The sequence below is a fragment of the Chionomys nivalis genome, chromosome 4 (assembly GCF_950005125.1).
Source record: "Chionomys nivalis chromosome 4, mChiNiv1.1, whole genome shotgun sequence".
NCBI lineage: Eukaryota > Metazoa > Chordata > Mammalia > Rodentia > Cricetidae > Chionomys > Chionomys nivalis.
The window spans coordinates 64,990,549-65,012,969 of record NC_080089.1 but is presented as its reverse complement, the minus strand read 5'-3'; the positions used below and the strand labels follow the sequence as shown (position 1 = coordinate 65,012,969).

Here is a 22,421-nt window from a genome sequence, read left to right as displayed (position 1 = left end):
GTGCTGGGATTAAAGGTGTATACCGCCACTGCCCGGCATTCTAAGTTTTTTAAAACAGGAGTTTCATTATGTAACCCTGGCTGGTCTGGATCTCTCTATGTAGACTAGGCTATCATGCTGTCCTACTTCTGTCTTCCGCGTGCTGGGATTAAAGACCGGTGCCACCTCACCTGGCCCTTTTAAGTATGTTCCGTCTTCTCACTCTTTTCCCGCCTTCACATTTCTTATTAATTTAGTTCCTTTTTCTTGTAGTAAAACACATAATTGCCGGAAGGTGCAGCTCCTGGAAGGTAGAGGCAAGAGAATCATGAGGATTTTAAAGTCATCCTTGTCTGCATAGCAAGTTCCAGGCCAGATTGGGCTATATGTGACCTCCAAATAAATAAATGAAGCAGCATTGGAATGATTTGTGTATCATAAATCTTTGTGTACCTGTCCTGTCATCTCACAGGAGATTGGGGCGGGGAGGCATGTTCAGACAGAATCTCACTGTGTACTCCATTTTCTCTGAACCCAGGACCCTCCTCTCTCTGCCTTCTAAGTGCTGAGCTTACAGGCCTTTCCCATCATGCCTGATTATGGTGGTTTGTTGGTGGCAGTGGTAGTGATTTATTTATCCATTTTGTTTTGGCTTAATTTTTGAGACTAGGTGTCATGTAACAGTTGAGTCTGGCCTGAAACTCACTACATAGTGGAGAATGACTTTGAACCTTGGTCCTGTTTTTGCCTCTCAAGTGCTGGAGTAACAATCATGTACTGCCATACCTGCTTTTGTTTTTGTTTTGTTTTTGAGTTTTTGAGACAGGGTTTCTCATTGTAGCCTTGACTGTCCTGAAACTTGCTCAGTAGACCAGGCTGGCCTCAAACTCCCAGGGATCTGCGTGCCTCTGCCTCCCACGTGCTGGGATTAAATGCATGCCCCACTACTGCCTGGCCTCTTCAATTTCTTTTTAAAGAAGATTAATTTGCTTTACTAGGGAAGTAATGAATAGCAGGTGCCCTCTTGAATAGACTAAAGTTTTGATTGAGCTGAAGTCTCTTAAGTCCAGATTAATCATAGTGGAGAATATAGAATTTGCACTCAAAATCTTTTGTTTGTTTGTTTGTTTTTCGAGACAGGGTTTCTCTGTAGCTTTGAAACTTGTCCTGGAACTCTGTAGACCAGGCTGGCCTCAAACTCACAGAGCTCCACCAAGTGCTGGGATTAAGGCATGCGCCACCACTGCCCGGCCAAAATCTTTTTTCTAAGGTACTAAATGAAAAAGTGCCGGAGAACCGCAGTCAGCCAATTGTCCACATTTTCAGATGTTAGGCCATAAAGTTAACAGTGACAAGAAGTAGGATCCTAGATTGTAAGCTGTTTACATTTTCATTCCTGGACATATCTAGGCTTCTGTGGAATAGTGTGGTATAATGGAAAAGAGAATATGCTCAAAATTAAGGTATCCTTTGGCTCATAATCTGGCCTTGTCAATTAATAACTCGATTATTACAAGCATTTTATTTCCTTCTCCCCCTTTGGACTTTTTGGGTTTTTTTGGTGTGTGTGTGTGGGGGGGGGGAGTGCTCGACAGGGTTTCTCTGTATAACAGTTCTGACTGTCCGGGAACTAACTCTTGTAGACCAGGCTGGCCTCAAACTCACAGAGATCCTCCAGCCTCTGCCTCCTGAGTGATGGGATTAAAGGCGTGCACCATCACTGCCCAGCTTTTTAATTACTGAAAGGGTTCTGGAACCAAATTGTCTGAATTTGAATCCCACCTTGATTGTTTGATAATTCTCCTTACTGTGTTAGTTAGCTTCCTCTTGATGTAACATATACCTGAGTAAAAGAAAACATACACCTTAGGAAAAGTTTGCTTTGGCACATTGCTTTAGCTGTTTATGTGCATGACCATTCAGACTAGTTGATTTTGAACCTGTAGTGAGATAGTGCGTCCTAGTGGAGAGAGTAGAGAAGAGGGTTGCTGCTCAAATGATCCTAAAGTGAAAAACAGGAAACTTTGAAAGCATAATTCCCAGTGTGTGAAGACCTCCCATTAAGATCTACTTCACAGTTTGCACCAACACTTTCCAATAGTTCCAAATGGAGTCAGACTTTTAGCAGCTACTTAATCCACCTAGCCTCAGCATATTCATGTTGTGTGTGTGTGTGTTTGTGTGTGTGTGTGTGTGTGTGAGCGCGTGCGTGTGTACAGATGTACTCATTTGCAGTGTTTATGTGGAGGTTGGAGGCAACTTAGTTCACTTCTCTCTTCCATGTGGCCTAAACATATATTCATGTTTAAAAGCAGATGCAGGAACTAGAGGTGTAGCTCATTTGGTAGAGTGCTTGCCTAGCATGCACATGGCCCTAGGTTCAGTATCTAGCACCATATAAACCAGACACTGTTGTAGGAGCTGCGGGCTGTGTTCCTGCCGCCCCAGCTCCTGGTCGCCTGGCTAGCTTATGCCCCGAAATAACAACACACACAAACTGTATTCTTTTAAACACTGCTTGGCCCATTATATCTAGCCTCTTCTCGGCTAACTCTCGCACCTGGACTAGCCCATTTCTAATAATGTGTGTAGCACCCCAAGGTGCGCTTACCAGGAAGATTCTAGCCTACGTCCATCCTGGGTCGGAGCTTCATCGCATCTACCCCAGAGAGGAGAGCTATCCAATCTGAGCTCACTTCCTCTTCCTCCCAGCATTCTGTTCTGTTTATTCCACCCACCTATGTTCTAACCTATGAGGGCCAAGCAGTTTCTTTATTTTTTAACCAATGACCTTCCTCCATCAAGACACAGTGGCACTAAGGAGTGGAGGCACAAGGATCAAAAGTTAGAGGTTGTCTTCAGCTATTACATAATGAATTTGAGGTCATTCTGGACTACATGAGATCAAGCCTTTAAAAAAAGAAAGGCACAGCTGGGCAGTAATGTTGCTCGCCTTTAATCCCAGCACTTGGTAGGCACAGGCAGGTTCAAGGCCAGCCTGATGTACAAAAGCTAGTTCCAGGACGAGCTCCAAAGCTACAGAGAAACCTGTCTTGAAACACCCCTCGCCCAAAAAAAAAGGAGAAAGGATGGAAGGAAGCGGCTAAAAGTAACTCCCATAGGCTTCAAGGAATAAATGAAATGTATGTAAAATGGTTTCGCAAGTGTTTGGCATACACACATAATAAGCAGTAAACTTTGCTTTTGTCACCATGGTTATTGTCAGTTTCAGACTTCCTTGTGGTTTTTCCTTTCTGGATTTATTCCTTCAAATATTACTATTCTCTTCCTTGTTTTTTGTTCTCTCTGTGTGTAATTAATATCCATAGCCAGTCAGTAATGGCAGAGAACTTTAATCCCAGCACTTGGGAGGTCGAAGCAGGCAAATCTCGAGTTTGAGGCCTATAGAGTGAATTCCAGGATAGCCAAGGATACACAGAGAAACCTTGCCTCAAAAAACCCAGCGTGCATGTGTGTGCTTGCATGCTTCCACGTGTGTGTCCCCTTACTGTTTATGTCCAAGTAACGAATTTGTTGTTGGTGCTACTGCTGCTGTTGTCTTCTTGTATGCCCTGTTTGTGATAATGACACCAGAAAGCTTAAAACCAGCCCAGATGTATCTTACCTCCTGGATATTTGGTTAACCACTGGATATTTATTCTGCCTCTAATTCATTACTTTTCACTAAAACTACCTCTGCCTCAGTTCAGGTGGTCGTTTCTTCTTTGGAGTGTCATAGTGGCCTTCTAATGGTATCCTTGCTTTGCATTCATCTTGACAATACGATAAAAAAGAAAAAAACCAAGTTTCTGTGGTGGAGGCCAAACCCAGGGTGATGTACATGTGCTACCACTGAACTGCATCTTCAGCCCTAGCATAGTAAAAGTTGAAAAACTTAATGCATCATTTCATTTTCCTGATTATCATCTTGCAATGACTCTTTACCTGCTGGAAATTTCCCAGTGTTCTCTCTCATTCTCCTGACAAAATTACTGTTGCTTCCTCCGAGACCATGTATTTGGTATTGTATCCAACCAAAGTAACTGAATTTTCCTGAGCTTTTTGTTGAACTCGTCCCTTAAGATGGAGCAGAAGGGCTTGCCTAGAAAGTACAGTGTCCTGGATTTAATACCCAGTACTGCAAAAGTAAAAAGAAAAAATTAAAATGATGCAGCTAAAATGTTGTCTGCCTCTGTTTTAGGTACATACAAGTGATTATGCCCACTGTGTAGGGACTTCATTTTCATATTTGTTTTGTCACCCATGACCTAGAGGAATAATCATACTACATTCACCATTTACTATACTGTAGTGCTTATATCATTGTAGATATTTAATGTTGGCTAAGAGAAGGATCCAGAAAAAGAATGGTGAGGAATCAAATTTGGTTCTAAGCAAGGCATGCTAGGTGCCTTCATCTTTCCACCTCTTTTTACCCCTCCCTATAGAGTATTAGGTGGGTGGATTGGTGTGCCTTGATTTTTATCAAGGTATTGGGGCAGAGGCCTTATAGAGTACTAGATGTTTGTCAGCTAGGATAGAGGTGGTGTCCCACAAAAATGCCTTTAGACCAGTCTTGTTCCACATTTTTATTCTAACGTAAGTCAGTAACTAAAAAATACTACAGGGGCTGGAGAGATGGCTCAGCAGTTAAGAGCATTGCCTGCTTCTTCCAAAGGTCCTGAGTTCAATTCCCAGCAACCACATGGTGGCCCACAACCATCTGTAATGGGGTCTGGTGCCCTCTTCTGGCCTGTAGGCATACATGTAGACAGAATATTAATACATAATAAATACACATTTTAAATAAATACTATAAACTTGTAGATGATCTAGTGGTACAAACTTTTTCATATTGATAGAAACTGGCTCAGGTTAGTTTAAACTACCAAGATTTTGTACATTCTAAGAAATGATGAGCTTTACTTGGGCCAGCTTCGTCCTCAGGCAAGCTTTCTTTTTCCATAAGGTTTTTTTATTAGTTTTAAGTGTATAGGTGTTTTGCCTGTGTGTGTATTTTTGCATCATGTGTGTGACTGGTTCCCGAGGAGGCTAGAAGAGGTCATCAGATACCCTGGAAATAGAGTTACAGATAGTTAGTTGTTAGTAGCCATGTGGTTTCTGGGAAGTGAACCTGAGCTCTCTGCAAGAGCAACCAGTGCTCTTTCCCTTTAGTCTAGGAGAGATTTCTTTATATGCCAGACAAATGACCTCAGAAAGCTAGAGATTTAATTAGTCTTTATATCTCAAGGTACCAAAGGAAAAAAGAATCTATTCCATATAGTTAGGGTAGATCTGGGCTTGTTCCTATAGTAGAGTGTGGTCGTGGGAATGCACTTCCTACAGAAAAGAGAAACTTCTTACAAGAAGGGAAGTCAAACCTGAGCCAGGCTTGTTTGTAAGACTTGTAATCCTACCACCAGGAAGATGGAGGCCTGATGATAATCCATTTAAGGTCAACTTGGGCTTCATTAGACCGTGTCTAAAATAAAGAAAGAAAATTTAGGAGCCTGCAAGATGGCTTACTGGATAAAGGCGTTACTATCAAGCCTGACAATCTGGATTTAAACCCTGGATGATGGAAGGAGAGAATTGACTCCTGCAAGTTGGTCTCTGACCTCCATAAGCACATGCCTTCCTCCACACAAGAAACAAATGTAATTTTTTTAAAAAAATTGGAGAAGGGGTAGGAAAAAAAAATCCTAAAGTTAAACCCGAACCACTGTAAACACTGCAGATGCTGTGATAGAGGAGGGTCATATGTCTATTGGTTAATAAAGAAACTCCTTGGCCTTTAATAGGACAGAAAATTAGGTAGGCAGAGTAAACAGAGCAGAATGCTGGGAGAAAGAAGCCAAGTCAGTCAGTTGCCATGACTCTCCTTTCCGAGATGGATGCCCGTTATACTCGTCCCGGTAAGCCACACTCAAGTGGCAATACAGATATTAGAAATGGGTTAGATCAATATGTAAGAGCTAGCCAATAAGAGGTTATAACTAATGGGCCAGGCAGTGTTTAAAAGAATACAGTTTCCGTGTAATTATTTCTGGTAAAGCTAGCCGGGTGGCGGGACACAGCCCGCTGCTCCTCATAACTACAATGCTGTCCAAACACTGAATGTCTGAAAGAGTTCATAGTGCCACAAGAACACTAGAAAGATACTATTATTACTATTATTATTGGGTAATACTGAATAATTGTGTACACTGGTACTGTCTACAAAGCAGGTAATCATGATGAAGTACAGGTACCTTTGATGTTTTATTTTATAGACTATATAATGTATATAATACACATTATGTAGCAAAGCATGCCCATAGTCCAACTTCTTGGAGTACTGCGTAAAAGAAGGCATGGTGGCACCTCCCTGCAGTCTCAACACTAAGAAGTAGAGGCAGGAGGATCAGGAGTTCAAGGTCATCCTCAAACACACATAAATTTCAAGACTAGACTAGAATTTTCCAAAGGAAAAAAATCTTTGGAAGCTGGGTGTGGTGGCTTATTTATGTCAGGTGGATTATGATAAATTCAAGGCCAACCTGGATTACACAGCAAAGGCTGTGACATCCTGGACTGTAGGGAGACTTTATCTCATACGACCAAAGAATCAAATAAAAAGTTAATAATAATAATTATTAGCCAGGCAGGCTGATCTCTGTGGATTTGAGGCCATTCTGATCTACAGATTGAGTTCCAGAACTGCCAGTGCTGTTACATAGAGAAACCCTGTGCTGGGGATCTGAACTTGGGTCCTCATGTTTGCACCATACCCACTGAGCCATCTTCTCAGACCCTATGTAAGAAGTTTGCTGTTGTTTAATTGAGATAAGGTCTCCTTGTGAAGGCCTAACTTACACAGAGATCTGCCTGCCTCCACCTCTACAATACTGAAATTAATTACAGGCAAACATCATCATGCCGGGTTTGTATGGAGAGGTTAAAGGGTCTTTCAAGGACCTACCAAATCATAAAAAGAAATTACAAATTTGTTACTTTTCCAAGAGAGCAGAGCAGAAGAGCAGAAGACTCATCATACAACTTGCACTTCCATTTCATTTTATGAAAAAGAATGTTGGAGTATGTGTGTGAATAGAAAGATATGAATAGCTGTTTTTGGCAGTTCTCAAGGGACCAGAATTAGTCAAAGAATCAATGTATGAACATTCAAGCATTGGTGGCACACGCCTTTAATTCCAGCATTTGGGAGGCAGAGGCAGGTAGATCTCTGTGAGTTCAAGGCCAGCCTGGTCTACAAGAGCTAGTTCCAGGACAGGCTCTATAGCTACTGAGAAACCCTGTCTCGAAAAACCAAAATAAATAAATAAACAAACAAATAAACAAAACCAATTTATGAACATTCTTTGAACTCTGAAATTATTGATCTGCAGTACTGATAACTTTCTAAACCAAGAAATCAGAACCCCACCCCCCCAAAAAAAAAAAAGAAAGAAGAAAAAATGGAGGCAGTATCTAAACAGCTTTAAGACTGATTTTTTTTTCAAGTCTTATAAGCAGAGTGGTGGTCGTGCACATCCCCAAACCAGAATTCATCACAGAGCTGTCTGGCAGCTTGGATTGTGAGCTGTGCATGGCTCTCTCTGAAGGTCTCTATTCAAAGACCATATTCAACATTCATGTTAGTCTCATCTCTTAATTAGGATTTACCACCAGATTTAAGTCAGCTGAAAGTCTTTCATAAGGGAAAGAAACGAAATCCATAATTAATTTTCTAGACTTGCTAGGCATATGTTCAAAGGAAATCAGTTTATGTGTATGCTAAGTACTTTTTTATTGTTTTGTTTTTCGAGACAGGGTTTCTCTAAGTAACCCTGGCTGTCCTGGAACTCACTCTGTAAACTAGATAGGTCTCTGACTTGGAGATCCGCCTTCCTCTGCTTCCTGAGTGCTGGGATTAAAGGCATGTACCACCACTAACAGGCTGTGTATTAAGTACATTTTATGTGCAAAATACTGAGTTAGGATTTGGGCATTATAGACTCACCATTGGTAATTTGTCAACTCGATATGTATTAGTATTCAAACAGTAAGGAGGGCCTGGACAGATGACTCAGTAAAGAGTGCCTGCTGCTCTTGTAGAGGGCTAGAGTTAGTTTCCCAGAACAGGTTGAGTAGCTTACAACTACCTATACCTCTAGCTCCAGGAGAATCTGATACCTTCTTCTGTCCTCCAAGAGCACCCACAAACAAACTCATACATATACTTAAAGTAAGGCAGGGATTTGGGATTTACTTAGTAAAGCTCATGGTTAGCAAGCACAAGACCCTGGGTTTGGTATGAATCTCTGAGGGTAAAATATTAAATAAAGTAAGAGGCTAGAGAGATGCTGGGCAGTTAAGAGCACTCACTGCTCTTACAGGGTCTTGAGCTTGGTTCCCAGCAACCACGTGGTGCTTCATGACCATCTATAACTCCAGTTCCAGGAGATCTGACCCTCTTCTACAAAGTAGATTTATTAGTGTTCAACTGATTTGTGTGTGCATAATCACTTGTATCTTCACATGTATGGCCTGGCTTCTGCATGATAACAGCACCTCTGTGTCCTACAGACACATTTGATGTTAGCACCCTAGTATCCTAGTCAAAGATGCTATACTTGTTAACCAACCACTGCTACTGTGAGGTTCAGAAATCCCCATCAGATTGCTTCCAGCCCTCCTCTAACTTGTACTTTTTCTCTTAAAGTTATATCAAACCCTCTAGGATTATTAGGAATCATAGCATCCTTAAGTCTGGATTCTCTTTATCCCTAGCCTAGTATCATTGATTTTAACCTGATAGGTTGTCCTGTCCAGTGCTAGTAGAAAGTATAATGGTGTCAGTAATATTTACCTCAGAAGCTGGGAAAACAGAAGTCTGTTTGTCATTTTGTTTTGTTTTTGGTTTTGTTTGTATAGTACAGTCTGGAACTCAGGATCTACCTGCCTCGGAGGTAGAAGCAAAGCAAATCTTTGTAGTTTGAGGTGATCCTGGTCTACATAGAGAGTTCCATGCCAACCGAGGCTACATAGGTGAGGTGGTAGGGGCAGTGGGGGCCACATGCAGACAGGAAGATAAGTGTGAATTCAAAGCCAGCCTGGTCTACAGAGTGAGACTCTGAAATAAAAGGAAATAAAGCCAGACATGATAACACATTGTAACATCTGTTATTTGTGAGGTCGAGGCAGAAAGTTCAGGAGTTTGCTAGCAACATAGGGAGTTTGAAGTAACCTGAGTCACATTGGACCCTTTTTCTTTTTCTTTTCTTTTTTTTGTGGCGGCGGGGGGGGGGGGGGGGGGGGGAGTATTTGAGACAGGGTTTCTCTGAATCTTTGGAGCGTGTCCTGGAACTAGCTCTTGTAGACCAGGCTGGCCTTGAACTCACAGAGATCCACCTGCCTCTGCCTCCAGTGCACCACCACCACCCAGCTTGGATCCTTTTTCAAACACACAAAAATAAGTAAATAAATGAGATGAAAATATAGCTTCTAGCCTAAGATGTTGTCATCTAAACCACAGATTTATAATGGTATCATGAGCTAGAACTTGAGAGGAAGAAACAAGTTTTGTATTTAGAGCTCCTGCACTCTGGCAACAAAAGATGTGGACTAGGTTAAATTAGAAAACAGTATGTCCTGTAATAATGTTCCTGTATCTCAGCTAGTACTTTCTCTTTTCTCACAGATGGAGTCCCCCGTCTCCACCCCAGCGGTGTTGCCACTGCATCTTTTAGTGCCAGTGGTCAATAATGACATCTCATCTCCCTGTGAGCAGATTATGGTCCGTACCCGATCAGTGGGAGTCAACACTTGTGATGTGGCTCTAGCCACAGAGCCTGAATGCTTAGGCCCCTGTGAACCTGGAACCAGTGTCAACCTTGAAGGCATCGTGTGGCAGGAAACAGAAGATGGTAAGTCCATCCCTTCTCAATTGTTTCTTCAAGGAAACCAATAGAGGCTTACTGTTGGAAATATTGCCAAACAAATGGAAACATTGCCAAACACACTTATAAGAGTATTCAGTGTCTGCATCCTCTTGGCAGTATCCACGCAGACAGTAGTAGCATACTTTTTAGCACACATTACCATTCCTAGAGATGATGTGTTTATTGTAGTTCTGGCAGTTGCAAGTAGGCAAATGGTGTAGCCCTGTGTATTTCCTTAGCTCTAGTGTCAGCTTTTTATTTAGATTATTTCCCTTTTATAGCTGGTAAATAGTCATTGAATGTTTGCTGTGTCATTTAAACTATCTACTTTCTATGCCTTCCCTTATGTTTTACATGGGGATTTAGATTACAGGTGGAGGTTTCCGTCAGACTTTAAGAAAAAAAAACAGTGATAAAGGGGCAGTTGAGGATATCAAAGCAACAAACAAACTTGTTTGTTTTGTTTTTAAAATGTGTGTTGGTGTTTTACTGCACATACGTGCAGGTGTAAGGTCCCCTGGAACGGGAGTTATAAACAGTTTTGAACTGCCAAGTGGTTGCTGGGAATTGAAACTGGGCCCTCAGAAGAATAGCCATTGCTCTTAACCACTGAGCCATCTCTTCAGCCTTCTCCTCCCTCCCTCACCTTCCCAAAGACAGGGTCTCATTGTGTAGCCCTGGCTGACCTGGAACTCCCTAGACCAGCCTGGCCTTGAACACATAGTAGTGCACCTGCCTCTGCTTCTGCTGGAACTAAAAGCATCCCCCACCCCAATTTTTCCCCCTTTTTCTTTTGAGGCAGGGTTTCCCTGTGTAACAAACCTGGCTGTTGTGGAACTCACTCTGTAAACCAGACTGACCTCTAACTCCTGCTTCTGCCTCCTAAATGCTGGGATTAAAGGTGTGTGCCACCACCACCCGGCTGATCTTGATTTTGGCCTATGCTGACCTCAAACTTGATATGTAGCAAATGGTGACTTTGAATTCTTGATTTTCCTGCCTCCGGTTTGTAATAGTTGGATTGCAGAAGCACATCACCACATCTGACTCTCTTAAATTGACTTAATGTTGGCACCATGAATTTCAAGTTCTCTCCCCCCCCCCTTTTTTTTAATATCTGGAGGTAGAGCCAACTCCTTTCTCCCACTGACTGCCTCACTGCCCAGCCACCTACACACTTGATGTTTCTTTCCCTTAGTGTGTACAGTCCCGCTCCCTCCCCTCCCCAGACAGGGTTTCTCTAGCTTTTGGACTTTGGAGCCTGTCCTGGAACTAGCTCTTGTAGACCAGGTTGGCCTTGAACTCACTCTGCCTCTGCCTCCTGAAGTGCAGGGATTAAAGGTGTGCGCCACCACCGCCCAGCTAGTATGTGCAGTTTTTATAGGTCCAGTCAGTAGGGAACTGTTCATGTAGTCTTATTTGAGTCTTTCATTAAGCAGCTGCCTTGCTGTAAACTGCTGCTGCTGCCCAAGGCTGCCATGCACACTTCTCGTATGTTCCATTTGCCCTGGAGAACAGAAACTCTTCTGTTTTGGAATTTCTCAAACCTAAACAGAAAGGAATGGAAGTGCAAAGATACTTAACCAGTTAATTCAGATCCTTTGAAACATTTAGTGGCACTTTGAGTGCAGTAGATTCTTTAATAAAGAATCAAGTTCTCCTCAAAGCATCAGTGATTGGAGAACGTAGGTGTCAGTAGTCCCGTCGTGTCTCCAAACCAGTACCCAGACTAGTCTTTTTGGTTTTTCGAGACAGGGTTTCTCTAGCTTTGGTGCCCGTCCCGGAACTAGCTCTTGTAGACCAGGCTGGCCTCGAACTCCCAGAGATCCGCCTGCCTCTGCCTCCCGAGTGCTGGGATTAAAGGCGTGCACCACCACCGCCCGGCATCCAGACTAGTCTTCACTCTGCACTTCGAGACCCATAGGAACACAGCTAATTATCTCTGCTATTACAGAACTAACTTGTTAGTCTGCATTTCGTTCTGGTCTTTCTTCCAGCAGCCTGTTATCAATATTTTTGTTGTCATTCAGAATTATTGAAAGTTCTGTATGCAGTGCTAATGTATTTCAGATAAAAGATATAGAAAATGATGCAAAAAAGATATACTCTGGATATGTATTTACAGTATACATTCTGGAAATAACAAATTAGGTGTTTAATTTTTAATATGTATGACCGAGAAAATGACTCAGTAGTTAAGAGTAGTGGTTGCTCTCAGAGAACCTGAGTTTAATTCCCAATAGCCACATGGCAGCTGACAACATTCTGTATCTCCAGTCCCAGGAAACCCCATGTCTCATTTTGGCCTCCTTGGGCTCTAGGTACACACATAGTACAGACATATATGAAGGCAAAATGTCTATGCATATAAAATAAACTTTGAAAAATAAATAAAATATACTTGGGAGGCAGAGACAAGCGGATCTCTGTGAGTTCGAGGCCATGGTGATCTACAAGAGCTAGTTCTAGGACAGGCTCTAAAACTACAGCGAAACCCTATCTCAAAAAACCATAAATAAATAAATGAACAAATACCAATAAATAAAATAAACTATAAAAAGATGTCTGTGGCCAAATATCTGAGCAGACATATTTTGTTAGAATGACAAATGTGTTTGGACAGCAGCATCTTTTTAATTTTTATTTTTAATTTTAATTTTATTTTGGGCATATAGGTATTCTGCCTGCATGTATGTCTGTATACCACATATATACAGTGCCCTTGGAGGCCAGAAAAGGACATGGGGTCCCCTGGAATTGACCACTAAGCAATTTTCAGGAGAGAGCTATGCCTCAGTATATTATCATCTTTTTTTTTTTTTTAAATTTTGTTACTTTTTTATTATGTATATACACACCAGAAGAGGGCACCAGATCTCATTACAGGTGGTTGTGAGCCATCATGTGGTTGCTGGGAATTGAACTCAGGACCTCTGGAAGAACAGTCAGTGCTCTTAACCTCTGAGCCATCTCTCCAGCCCAGTACACTATCATCTTTATAGTGTTCTGCTTGCAGGCCAGGAGAGGGCACCAGATCTCATTACAGACGGTTGTGAGCCTCCATGTGGTTGCTGGGAACTGAACTCAGGACCTCTGAAAAAGCAGCCAGTGCTCTTAACCTCTGAGCTATCTCTCCAGCACCCTTGCACTACATCTTAAGTGCAGAGATTACGGGTACACATCACTGTGTCTGGCTCTGCCAAGAGCTCATAATCCTCCTGCCTCTGCCTCTCAGGTGTTGGCACTGGGCATGTGTCGGCATGCGCCTGGCTATCTAGAATGTTTTCTTTGCACCTGAAGTACTTTCACAACAGCCAGGCTGACACTGTGTAAGAATTCCAGATGGTGCTACGGATTGTCCTTTCTTGGACAGCAATCTTAAACCAGAGGTGTTGTGGCTCACATTGCCATGTGTACTTTGCACAAGAATTGTTGATATAGTGAAACAAGCATTAGAGTGACATTTTAGAGACTTTCATGCTTCTACCACTATTGTTGTGACCCCTGATTTTGTATCAGTTACTTTTTCTCATAGCTGTGACCAGATAATAAGAAGCAACCTAGGGGTGAGAGGGATCAGGGGTGGGAGGGATGTATTTTAAAAAGGGATACAGTCAGTCATAGCCTGGAAGCCATGATGGCAGGAGCATGAGGCAGTTGTTCACCGTATGACAGGAAATGGGGTTAAGGTGTGAAATGCCAAAGCTCTAGCAAGACTCCATCTCCTGAAAGTTCTACAGCCTTCCAAAGTAGCCATACCAGCTAGGGACCAAGTGTTGCGAGTATGAGCCAGTGGTTCGTCATTTCACCCAACAACTACAGCATGCTTTTCTTAGGAAAGGTTGTCAGTTCCTAGCCTTAATGTTAATCCATATCACACATTCTTAAATTTTTACCTTCCAGCTGATAGCTATAAATAAATAGCCTCGAATAATTTATTAAGTTTACCCAGATTGGTATTCTTTACCCAGACTGGTATTCCAAGAATCCATCCTCTGTTCATTTCTGTCTGAAGAACCAATTTGCTAATTTTAGACCTTCCTACTGCTATTCTGTGAAAATAAGTGTTGTACTTATGTACTTATGTGTATGTATGTGGATTACACGCATGATGCCATGTGGAGGTTAGAAGAGGGTTTTAGATTCCCTATTGTGAGGATGGTAAGCTCCATGTGGTACTGGGTCCTGAATCTTGGTTTTCTCTGCAAGGGCAACAAGTACTCTTAACTTTGAGCCATATCTCCACCACCCACTGTGGCCATTTTAGTTAGCAGTACGAACCATGTGAATTTATATGTCATGACAAAACCTCCAGATATCTTCAAAGATCCTGTATTCTCAGAAAGATGAGTATGAAGAAACCTCAGAGGTAGACTTTATTTAAAAATTTTGCTGTTAGAAAAAAAACCTGCTGCCGGGCGGTGATGGCGCACGCCTTTAATCCCAGCACTTGGGAGGCAGAGGCAGGCGGATCTCTGTGAGTTCGAGACCAGCCTGGTCTACAAGAGCTAGTTTCACGACAGGCTCCAAAACCACAGAGAAACCCTGTCTCGAAAAACCAAAGGGGAAAAAAAAAATCTGCTTTGATAATCATGTAACTAGATTAATCCTCCCATGTCGAAATTACTCTTACAACACCTTTGGAATTATGCTGGTCTTCATTTACCACAATATTGTTTAAAAATTAATAATAAGTTATAATGACCTACGGCCATGTTTCTGAAGCCAGGGTACAACTCTTCTGCATGTCAGTGGGGTGAAAATCTACATGATCATCCTAATCTGACTTCCAAAGTAGAATACTCACTTGCTGATGTTTATTCAATTTCCATTTGTTTTTTTTTGTTTTGTTTTGTTTTGTTTTTTGAGACAGGGTTTCTCTGTAGCTTTTGGTGCCCGTCCTAGAACTAGCTCTTGTAGACCAGGCTGGCCTCAAACTCACAGAGATCTGCCTGCCTCTGCCTCCCGAGAGCTGGGATTAAAGGCATGCGCCACCACCGCCCAGCAATTTCTATTTGTATTGTAGTACAGTACAAACATTTCTGAACCAGAGTTATAGGAAATCATGTTCTAGAACACATGCTTCCTTTAGCTAGCTCTTTGATCTTGGGTAAATTAGTTTCTGTTTCTAATATTACAAAGAAAGGGATTTAGACTAAATGATTTTACTCTCTATTAGAGTTTTTTTTTTAATATTTATTTATTATGTATACAACATTCTGTCTGTGTGTATGACCGCAGGTCAGAAGAGGGCACCAGACCCTGTTACAGATGGTTGTGAGCCACCATGTGGTTGCTGGGAATTGAACTCAGGACCTTTGGAAGAGCAAGCAATGCTCTTAACCTCTGAGCCATCTCTCCATCCCCTAGAGGTTTTTTTTTTTTTTTTTTATTGCTGAGATATTCTGTCCAAAATGAGAGCCTGTTTTCACATGTAAGAACCTGCAGTGTGCAAAGGAACTGATAAACAGAATTTTTTAAATTTTTATTTAGCCAGGCATACTGGCACACTTAAACTAGCACTTAGGAGGTTAAAAATTCATACAAAAGACACAGGTGGTTTTCAGTCTGCAAGGGGTGGCACTTTTATATAACAATAGAGGAGAGCCAGAGACTGCTGAGGGTCCAGACGTGAATCCGGGACCTTCATGAGAGCAGACCTAAGCCAATACCCCTGTGGGTCTGAGACCTCCCAGGAACTAGGCCAGAGCCAGGACCTCTGTCAGCCTGGGCGTAAGTGAACCTGGGTCCTCCAAGGGAAAAGGCAGGAACCAGAGATCTCGGTGGGGCCAGGAGCGAGTCTGGGACCTCAGAGAGAGTAGGCCTGAGCCATGTCCTTTGTGGGTTCAGGGTTTGGTTTGGGTCATCAAAGGGAATAGGCAGGAACCTAGAACCCCTGCGGGTCCGAGCGCCAGTCTGAGACCACTGAGGAATTAAGCAGGTCCTCTGCAGGTTCGGGCGTACCCTAGCCTGGAACCTCCCAGGCACTAGACTGGAACCAGAAACCTTTCCAGGTCCAACTCCAACCCAAGGACTTCTGCAGGAGGGAATCCAGACCAGGATTTACAGACACAGGTCAAAGTCAGTAACCTAAGCCAAAGTTGCCCTGAGGCAAGGAGCTGTACCTTGGGCAACAAATTCCACTGAAGTGGAAATGAATGAGGAAACAAGCTCCACCAGGAGCAGAAGCCAGGAGCAAGCCCAGTCCTGGGACATGGCAGATCAGGATTTAACCAGGGACCAGATCCAGAGCCAGCTATCTCCACCAGAACAGGTCCAACTCCAAGCCAGGGACTTCTGCAGGAGGAGATCCAGACCAGGATTTACAGAAACAGATCAAAGCCAGCAGCCTAAGCCAAAGTAGGCCTGAGACAGCAAACTCAAGAGAGCAGACCAAAGCACAGGAGCACTGAGCTACCTTCAGGAACAGGAATAGTCAAGGGGTTAACTAGAACTGTGACAATGACTGTACCATGAGGAACAACCATCTGAGCTTTGGATTCACAGGCACCTAGAAGATTATTCAACAGACTCTCAGACAGCCCCAACCACGCCTATTAGAGGAAAAGATGGGTAGAAAAGGTAAGATCACATGTTGCACCCCAAAGAGCAACACAATACAAGTAAAACCTAAAGTCCCTACAAAAGCAAGACCTGAACAAACAAATATGGATGAACCAGAAGAAAATGATCTAAAAAATAACCTCAAGAGAATGTTTGAAATTCTTAAAGATGAAATGAGAAATTACCTTAAAGAAATGGAGGAAAGGGGGTCTGGAGAGATGGCTCAGCGGTTAAGAGCACTGCCTGCTCTTCCAAAGGTCCTGAGTTCAATTCCCGGCAACCACATGGTGGCTCACAACCATCTGTAATGAGGACTGATGTCCTCTTCTGGCCTTCAAGCATACAGAATATTGTACACATAATAAATAAATAAATATATTTTTAAAAAAAGAAATGGAGGAAAAAACAAACAAAAAATTGGAAGATATCAGCAAATCACTTAAAGAAAACCAAGAAAAAGAACTCAAAAAAAAACTATTCATATAAAAGAAACTATTCAGGACTTGAAAACTGAGATAGAAAAAATAAAGAAAACACAAGCCGAAGGAATTATAAAAACAGAAATCATGAGAAAAAGATCAGGGACCACAAATGTAAGCATGAACAACAGAATACAAGAAATGGAAGAGAGAATCTCAAGCACTGAAGATAAAATAGAGGAAATAGACTCATCAGTTAAACAAAACATAAAATCTAACAAAAGCTTAACCCAAAATATCCATGAAATATGGGGCAAAATAAAAAGGCCAAATCTTAGAATAATAGGTATAGAAGAAGAAGTTCAACTCAAAGGCACAGAAAATTTATTTAACAAAATCATAGAAGAAAACTTTCCCTACCTAAAGAAAGATATGCCTATGAAGATACAAGAAAATAGACCGAAGCCAAAAAAAAAAAAAAAGTACTCTCACTACATAATAATCAAAACAGTAACACAAAACAGTAACATACAGAGTAAAGAAATAATATTAAGAGCTGCAAAGAAAAAAGGCTAAGTAACATATAAAGGTAGACCTATCAGAATTACACCTGACTTCTCATTGGAGACAATGAAAGCCAGGTCACGGTCAAGCATTCTGCAGACATTAAGAGACCATGGATGCCAGCCCAGACTACTATACCCAGCAAAACTGTTGATCACCATAGAAGGACAAAACAAGATATTCCATGACTAATCTAGTACTCACTCATAGGTGGTTTTTTTTTTTTTGTTTTTTTTTTGTTTTTCGAGACAGGGTTTCTCTGTGGTTTTTGGAGCCTGTCCTGGAACTAGCTCTTGTAGACCAGGCTGGTCTCGAACTCACAGAGATCTGCCTGCCTCTGCCTCCCAAGTGCTGGGATTAAAGGCGTGCGCCACCACCGCCCGGCTCATAGGTGGTTTTTAAACATAAAGCAAAGAAAGCCAGCCTACAAACCACAATCCCAGAGAACTTAGACAACAATGAGGACACTAGGAGAGACTTACAGAGATCTAATCTACATGGGAAGTAGAAAGTAGAAAAAGACAAGATCTCCTGAGTAAATTGGGAGCATGGGGACCTTGGTGGAGGATTGATGGTGGGGAGGGGAGAGACAGGGAGGGGAGCAGAGAAAAATGTAGAGCTCAATAAATATCAATGAAAAATATTTTTAAAAAATTCATAAAAAAAAACCAATGTTTTAAGTATGTATGCAATTAGAGTCCTAGGTACTATACCACATGCCTTTAATCCCAGCGCTAGGGAGGCAGAGGCAGGTGGATCTCTGAGTTCAAGGCCAGCTCTGGTCTAAGTGAGCTAGTTTCCAGAACAGGCTCCAAAGCTATAGAAAAACCCTGTGTTGAAAAACAAAACAACAAAAAATCTAATGATATCTAGAAATAGATAGTGCATATGCTGTGGTCCAGCACTGGGAAGACTAAGAAGGGTTGCAAATCCAATGCCAGTTAAGCTGCTGAATTAGCAAGACCCTGTCTCAAAGAATAATAACTAAATAAATAAGTAAAATTTAATTTCAGTAGCCATGTATTGCTAATGGCTTATAGCTTTGGGGTGTGTCTGTTTAGTGTCTGTTTACACATGTGATTCTAGTGTAAGAGAGTTTGTGTACAAACTGAAATACTGAATATTCATTATTTATCATGGAAAAGTAGCACTTCGCTACTGGTTTTTCTTACATGCAATAATTAATGGTCTTTTCCCTTCAGCCATGCTTCAGGAAGCACTCACCTGCTTAGCCTATTGCATACTGGCTTGATTCCCAGCAGCCGTTGTCTGGCACCACAAATCTTCATGGCAACAGCAACCACACAAAGGAAACATTAGGGAAATCAGTACCTACTTTCTCCCACCCTCCCCCACCAAAAATTTGACAGCCAACACATTCTTCCCATTTAACAGCTTCCTCCCAGGGGCTGATTTAGGACATGATGTGTTTCTATACCCTAGTGGATTGTGTTATCTGTCCACTATCATATATTTAAATCCTGAAGCCCTAAGGGAAAATTTGAGTCATAGGCTCTTTTGAGTTTCACATTGCAAATTGCAACATAGACCACTAAGCTTCAAGGGTGAGAGACATACTCCTTTATCCTGCCTGTCTCAAACACACACACTCAAACACGCACAACCCCTCTCCCAACATGCACCAGCACACACCAGCAGAGTACAGGGAGACCAGACTGTGGACTTGTGAATAGGTAAAGTTATTTTGAAAATAAAATTCTCGCCGGGCGGTGGTGGCGCACGCCTTTAATCCCAGCACTTGGGAGGCAGAGGCAGGCGGATCTCTGTGAGTTCGAGACCAGCCTGGTCTACAGAGCTAGTTCCAGGACAGGCTCCAAAACCAGAGAAACCCTGTCTTGAAAAACCAAAAAAAAAGAAAAAGAAAAGAAAATTCTCCTTAGATCATGTGGAACACAGGCCTACTTTGTACTAATGTGATTCTTTACAAGTCATTTAGTTCCTGAAGTTTTAAGTGTTCAAGTAAGTGATGCCGAGACTGTAAATAGAATTCTCACATGGCCTGTCATAGCCTAGCCCTGACTTAACTGGAAAGTCAGACCTTGATATTTTCTTGCCCTGCTGATAAGTTCATATTACTAGTCTGTGCTTACTTTCCTTTGCAAATAAAGAGAAAAGGTTGGACTATATTATATTCCTTGTAGCTCTTAATATTTAATTTTCTGTGATAGTTTGTGTAGGACAGAAGAGGGGATAGTCCTTGTCAGTTTTAGACAGGGTTTCTCCGTAGCTTTTGGTTCCTGTCCTGGAACTAGCTCTTCTAGACCAGGCTGGCCTCGAACTCACAGAGATCCACCTGCCTCTGCCTCCCGAGTGCTGGGATTAAAGGCGTGCGCCACCACCACCCGGCTGTCAGTTTTTTTGTAATGAGATCTAGATGTTGAATCCTTTTGTCTTAGTGCTTACACTACAAAAAACAGGTCTTGGCACTGCACCACTCATAAAGCCGCTATAGCAATGATGGGAAGAAGCTATCAACAAACTTGGCAACTAGCTTCTTTCTCAGGGCAGTAGCTTTAAACCAGTTCAGGCCTAGCGTTCCTCCCATACTGCCCATACTGCTGCTACATGTTACTAAGGCTGCTCCTGCTGCTTGAGAAGGGGGGGCATTTTCACTCTTCACTTTCCTTCCTCTCCCTCCCCCTTTTCTTCCTGTGTTTCCCTCTCATCTCCCCCCCTTTCCTTATGCCCTGTCTAAAACAAGAGGCAGTTCTCCACTCCTTCCTTCTGATTCCTATTATCCCTTCTCCCTTAGGCTTTACAGAACAAAGAAATCACAGGGCATCAACTTTATAATTTAGGCAGCTGGAGATAATTTCCCCAGGATAGGGTGGGTAAGTAGCTTATTCCTCCTGGCATGAGACAGCATTGCTAAATGGCCTTACGATATGTCTGCCAAGGCTTAGGCTTTGTTAGGACCACTCAGACCTCTCTGTTCTGAGTTAAATTATAATGAGGAAGCAGACCCATGGACTTTCATAGGGGCAGGATTAGGAAAGCGTGGAAAGTGTGTCATTTTTAGGTCTTGCTAATTGCTTACGGAGTTTTGTTTAATACACTGTCCCAGTGCTTACTCCTACCGGATCCTTTATTTCTTTCAGTTGTTGCCTTCATGGCCTTCTCCATAGCAACAATTTACAGGACAAAAGGGCTAGTAGTAAGACAGCCCCCCCCATTCTGTTCCCATTCCCCAAGTTGTTCTCTGTTTTCTTTTAAGGATATCTTTTCAAAGCCTTTGAAATAATTTTTTACTTCTATTGAGCTCATAGTCATATTAATGTTTGACACTAAAGTAACTGAGAGAATGAATAGCTTGCCCAGATACCCCACTTCTCAGGAAATCACAGACCATTTAACGTTAAAATACTTGAAATAGTGCATTTTATCATTTACCAAATTTCCCTTTGTTTTTCAGTTTTTAGCTATCTCCTTATAATTACATTTTAAAATCTTTTGAATTAGCTATCAAAATGAATAAAGAATGGATGAAAAATTGAACCCCCCTTCCATGTGCTGTTGCATCAGATACTAGACTGTTGTTCTTCTGACCTGCAGGTCGGGCCAGTTGCCTAAAGAATAGAATATATATACAGATCATTGAACTTGCAAAATGAACATACCTGTGTTATCAGATCCTAGATGAAGAAACACGGTTTCGTTAGATACCTCATGTTTCCTCCCATCAGTCTGACTGCTAATGTCATAGGTTAGTGTTGCCCATTTTGGAGTTTACATGCATGAAACCATGGTAGTATATACTTTTTGATGTTGAGCTGCTCATCATTATAGCAGTTCTCAGCCATATTCCATGTAGTTAATTTTTAAGACAGGATCTCATTATGCAGTCCTGGCTGGCCTTGAATTCACCTGCTTTTGCCTATCGAGTTCTGGGTTTAAAGGTATGATCCACCATATCTGACCTATAATTAACTTTTTTATTTTCATTATTTGAGTGTTCCAGTATGTGAATTAAACTTGTTCTATTGTTGATGAACAGCTGAGTTATTTTTAGTTTGGATTTGGATTTGTTATTTAAAAAAAACAATGTTGCACTGGGCAGTGGTGGCACTGTTGGACTAGGGAGGAGTTGCTCCAGACACCATTCACACAGCCTCAATTGATGCAAAAGCAAGAGGATTTTTATTCTGTCATGACAGGGCCCTTCAGGTTCGGGATATGAAGGACATCCGATAGCTGTTACAGTCCATCTTTTAAAGCAAAAAGCCACAGACACAAGGGGGAGACCTGTAGGTTGTTTTCCAACTTACTGGATTGGCATATTCAAAGGGTTACTAGCAGTGATTGGTCTATTCCAGGGCAGGAGAATAGCTGAGTGATCGGGCCTTCCTGACCTTGTTCTAGTGACTAAATCAATACAACAGGAACTGAGTCAACATCTGTGGGTTGTCTTTGCCTCAATTTCCAGAATGGAGTTATGTTTGAAGATTATTCACAAGGACACAGGAGGATAAGCAGTCCAGCATTGGCGGGGGGGGGGGGCAACTGTCCCGTTTCCAAGAGAGAGTGAGTGTAAGGTTTAAGAAAAATGTCTTGGGGTTGAGGGGGCTTACAAATGCATTTAGAGTCTTTCAGCACAAACCTTTATCCCAGCACTTGGAAGGCAGAGGTAGGTGGATCTCTGAGTTTGAGACCAACCTGGTGTACAAGAGTTAGTTCCAGGACAGGCTCCAAAGCTACAGAGAAATTGTCTCCAAAAAAAAAAAATAATAATAATAATAATTTGCAAAAAAATGTTGTGCTGGGCAGTGGTGGTGCCTGCCTTCAATCCCAGCATTTGGGAGGCAGAGGCAATTGTATCTCTATAAGTTCAAAGCCAGCTTGGTCTACAGAATGAATTCCAGGACAGACTCCAAAAAGCTACACAGAGAAACCATTTCTTTAAAAAAAAAAAAAAAAAAAAAGTTGCTATTATTTTTCCCGTACATGTCTTTTA

General features: G+C 42.0%; 1 protein-coding gene across 4 annotated transcripts in view; it reads left to right on the top strand.

Moving 5' to 3' along the window:
• The window catches only part of Znf609 (zinc finger protein 609), a 147,452-nt gene that overhangs the window by 94,159 nt on the left and 30,872 nt on the right, over positions 1-22,421 (top strand). For all 4 annotated transcript variants that reach the window (XM_057768590.1, XM_057768589.1, XM_057768588.1 and 1 more), the window contains one exon: positions 9,662-9,887. In XM_057768590.1, coding sequence (XP_057624573.1) covers positions 9,662-9,887 — 226 coding nt within the window. The remainder of the gene's footprint in view (positions 1-9,661; positions 9,888-22,421) is intronic.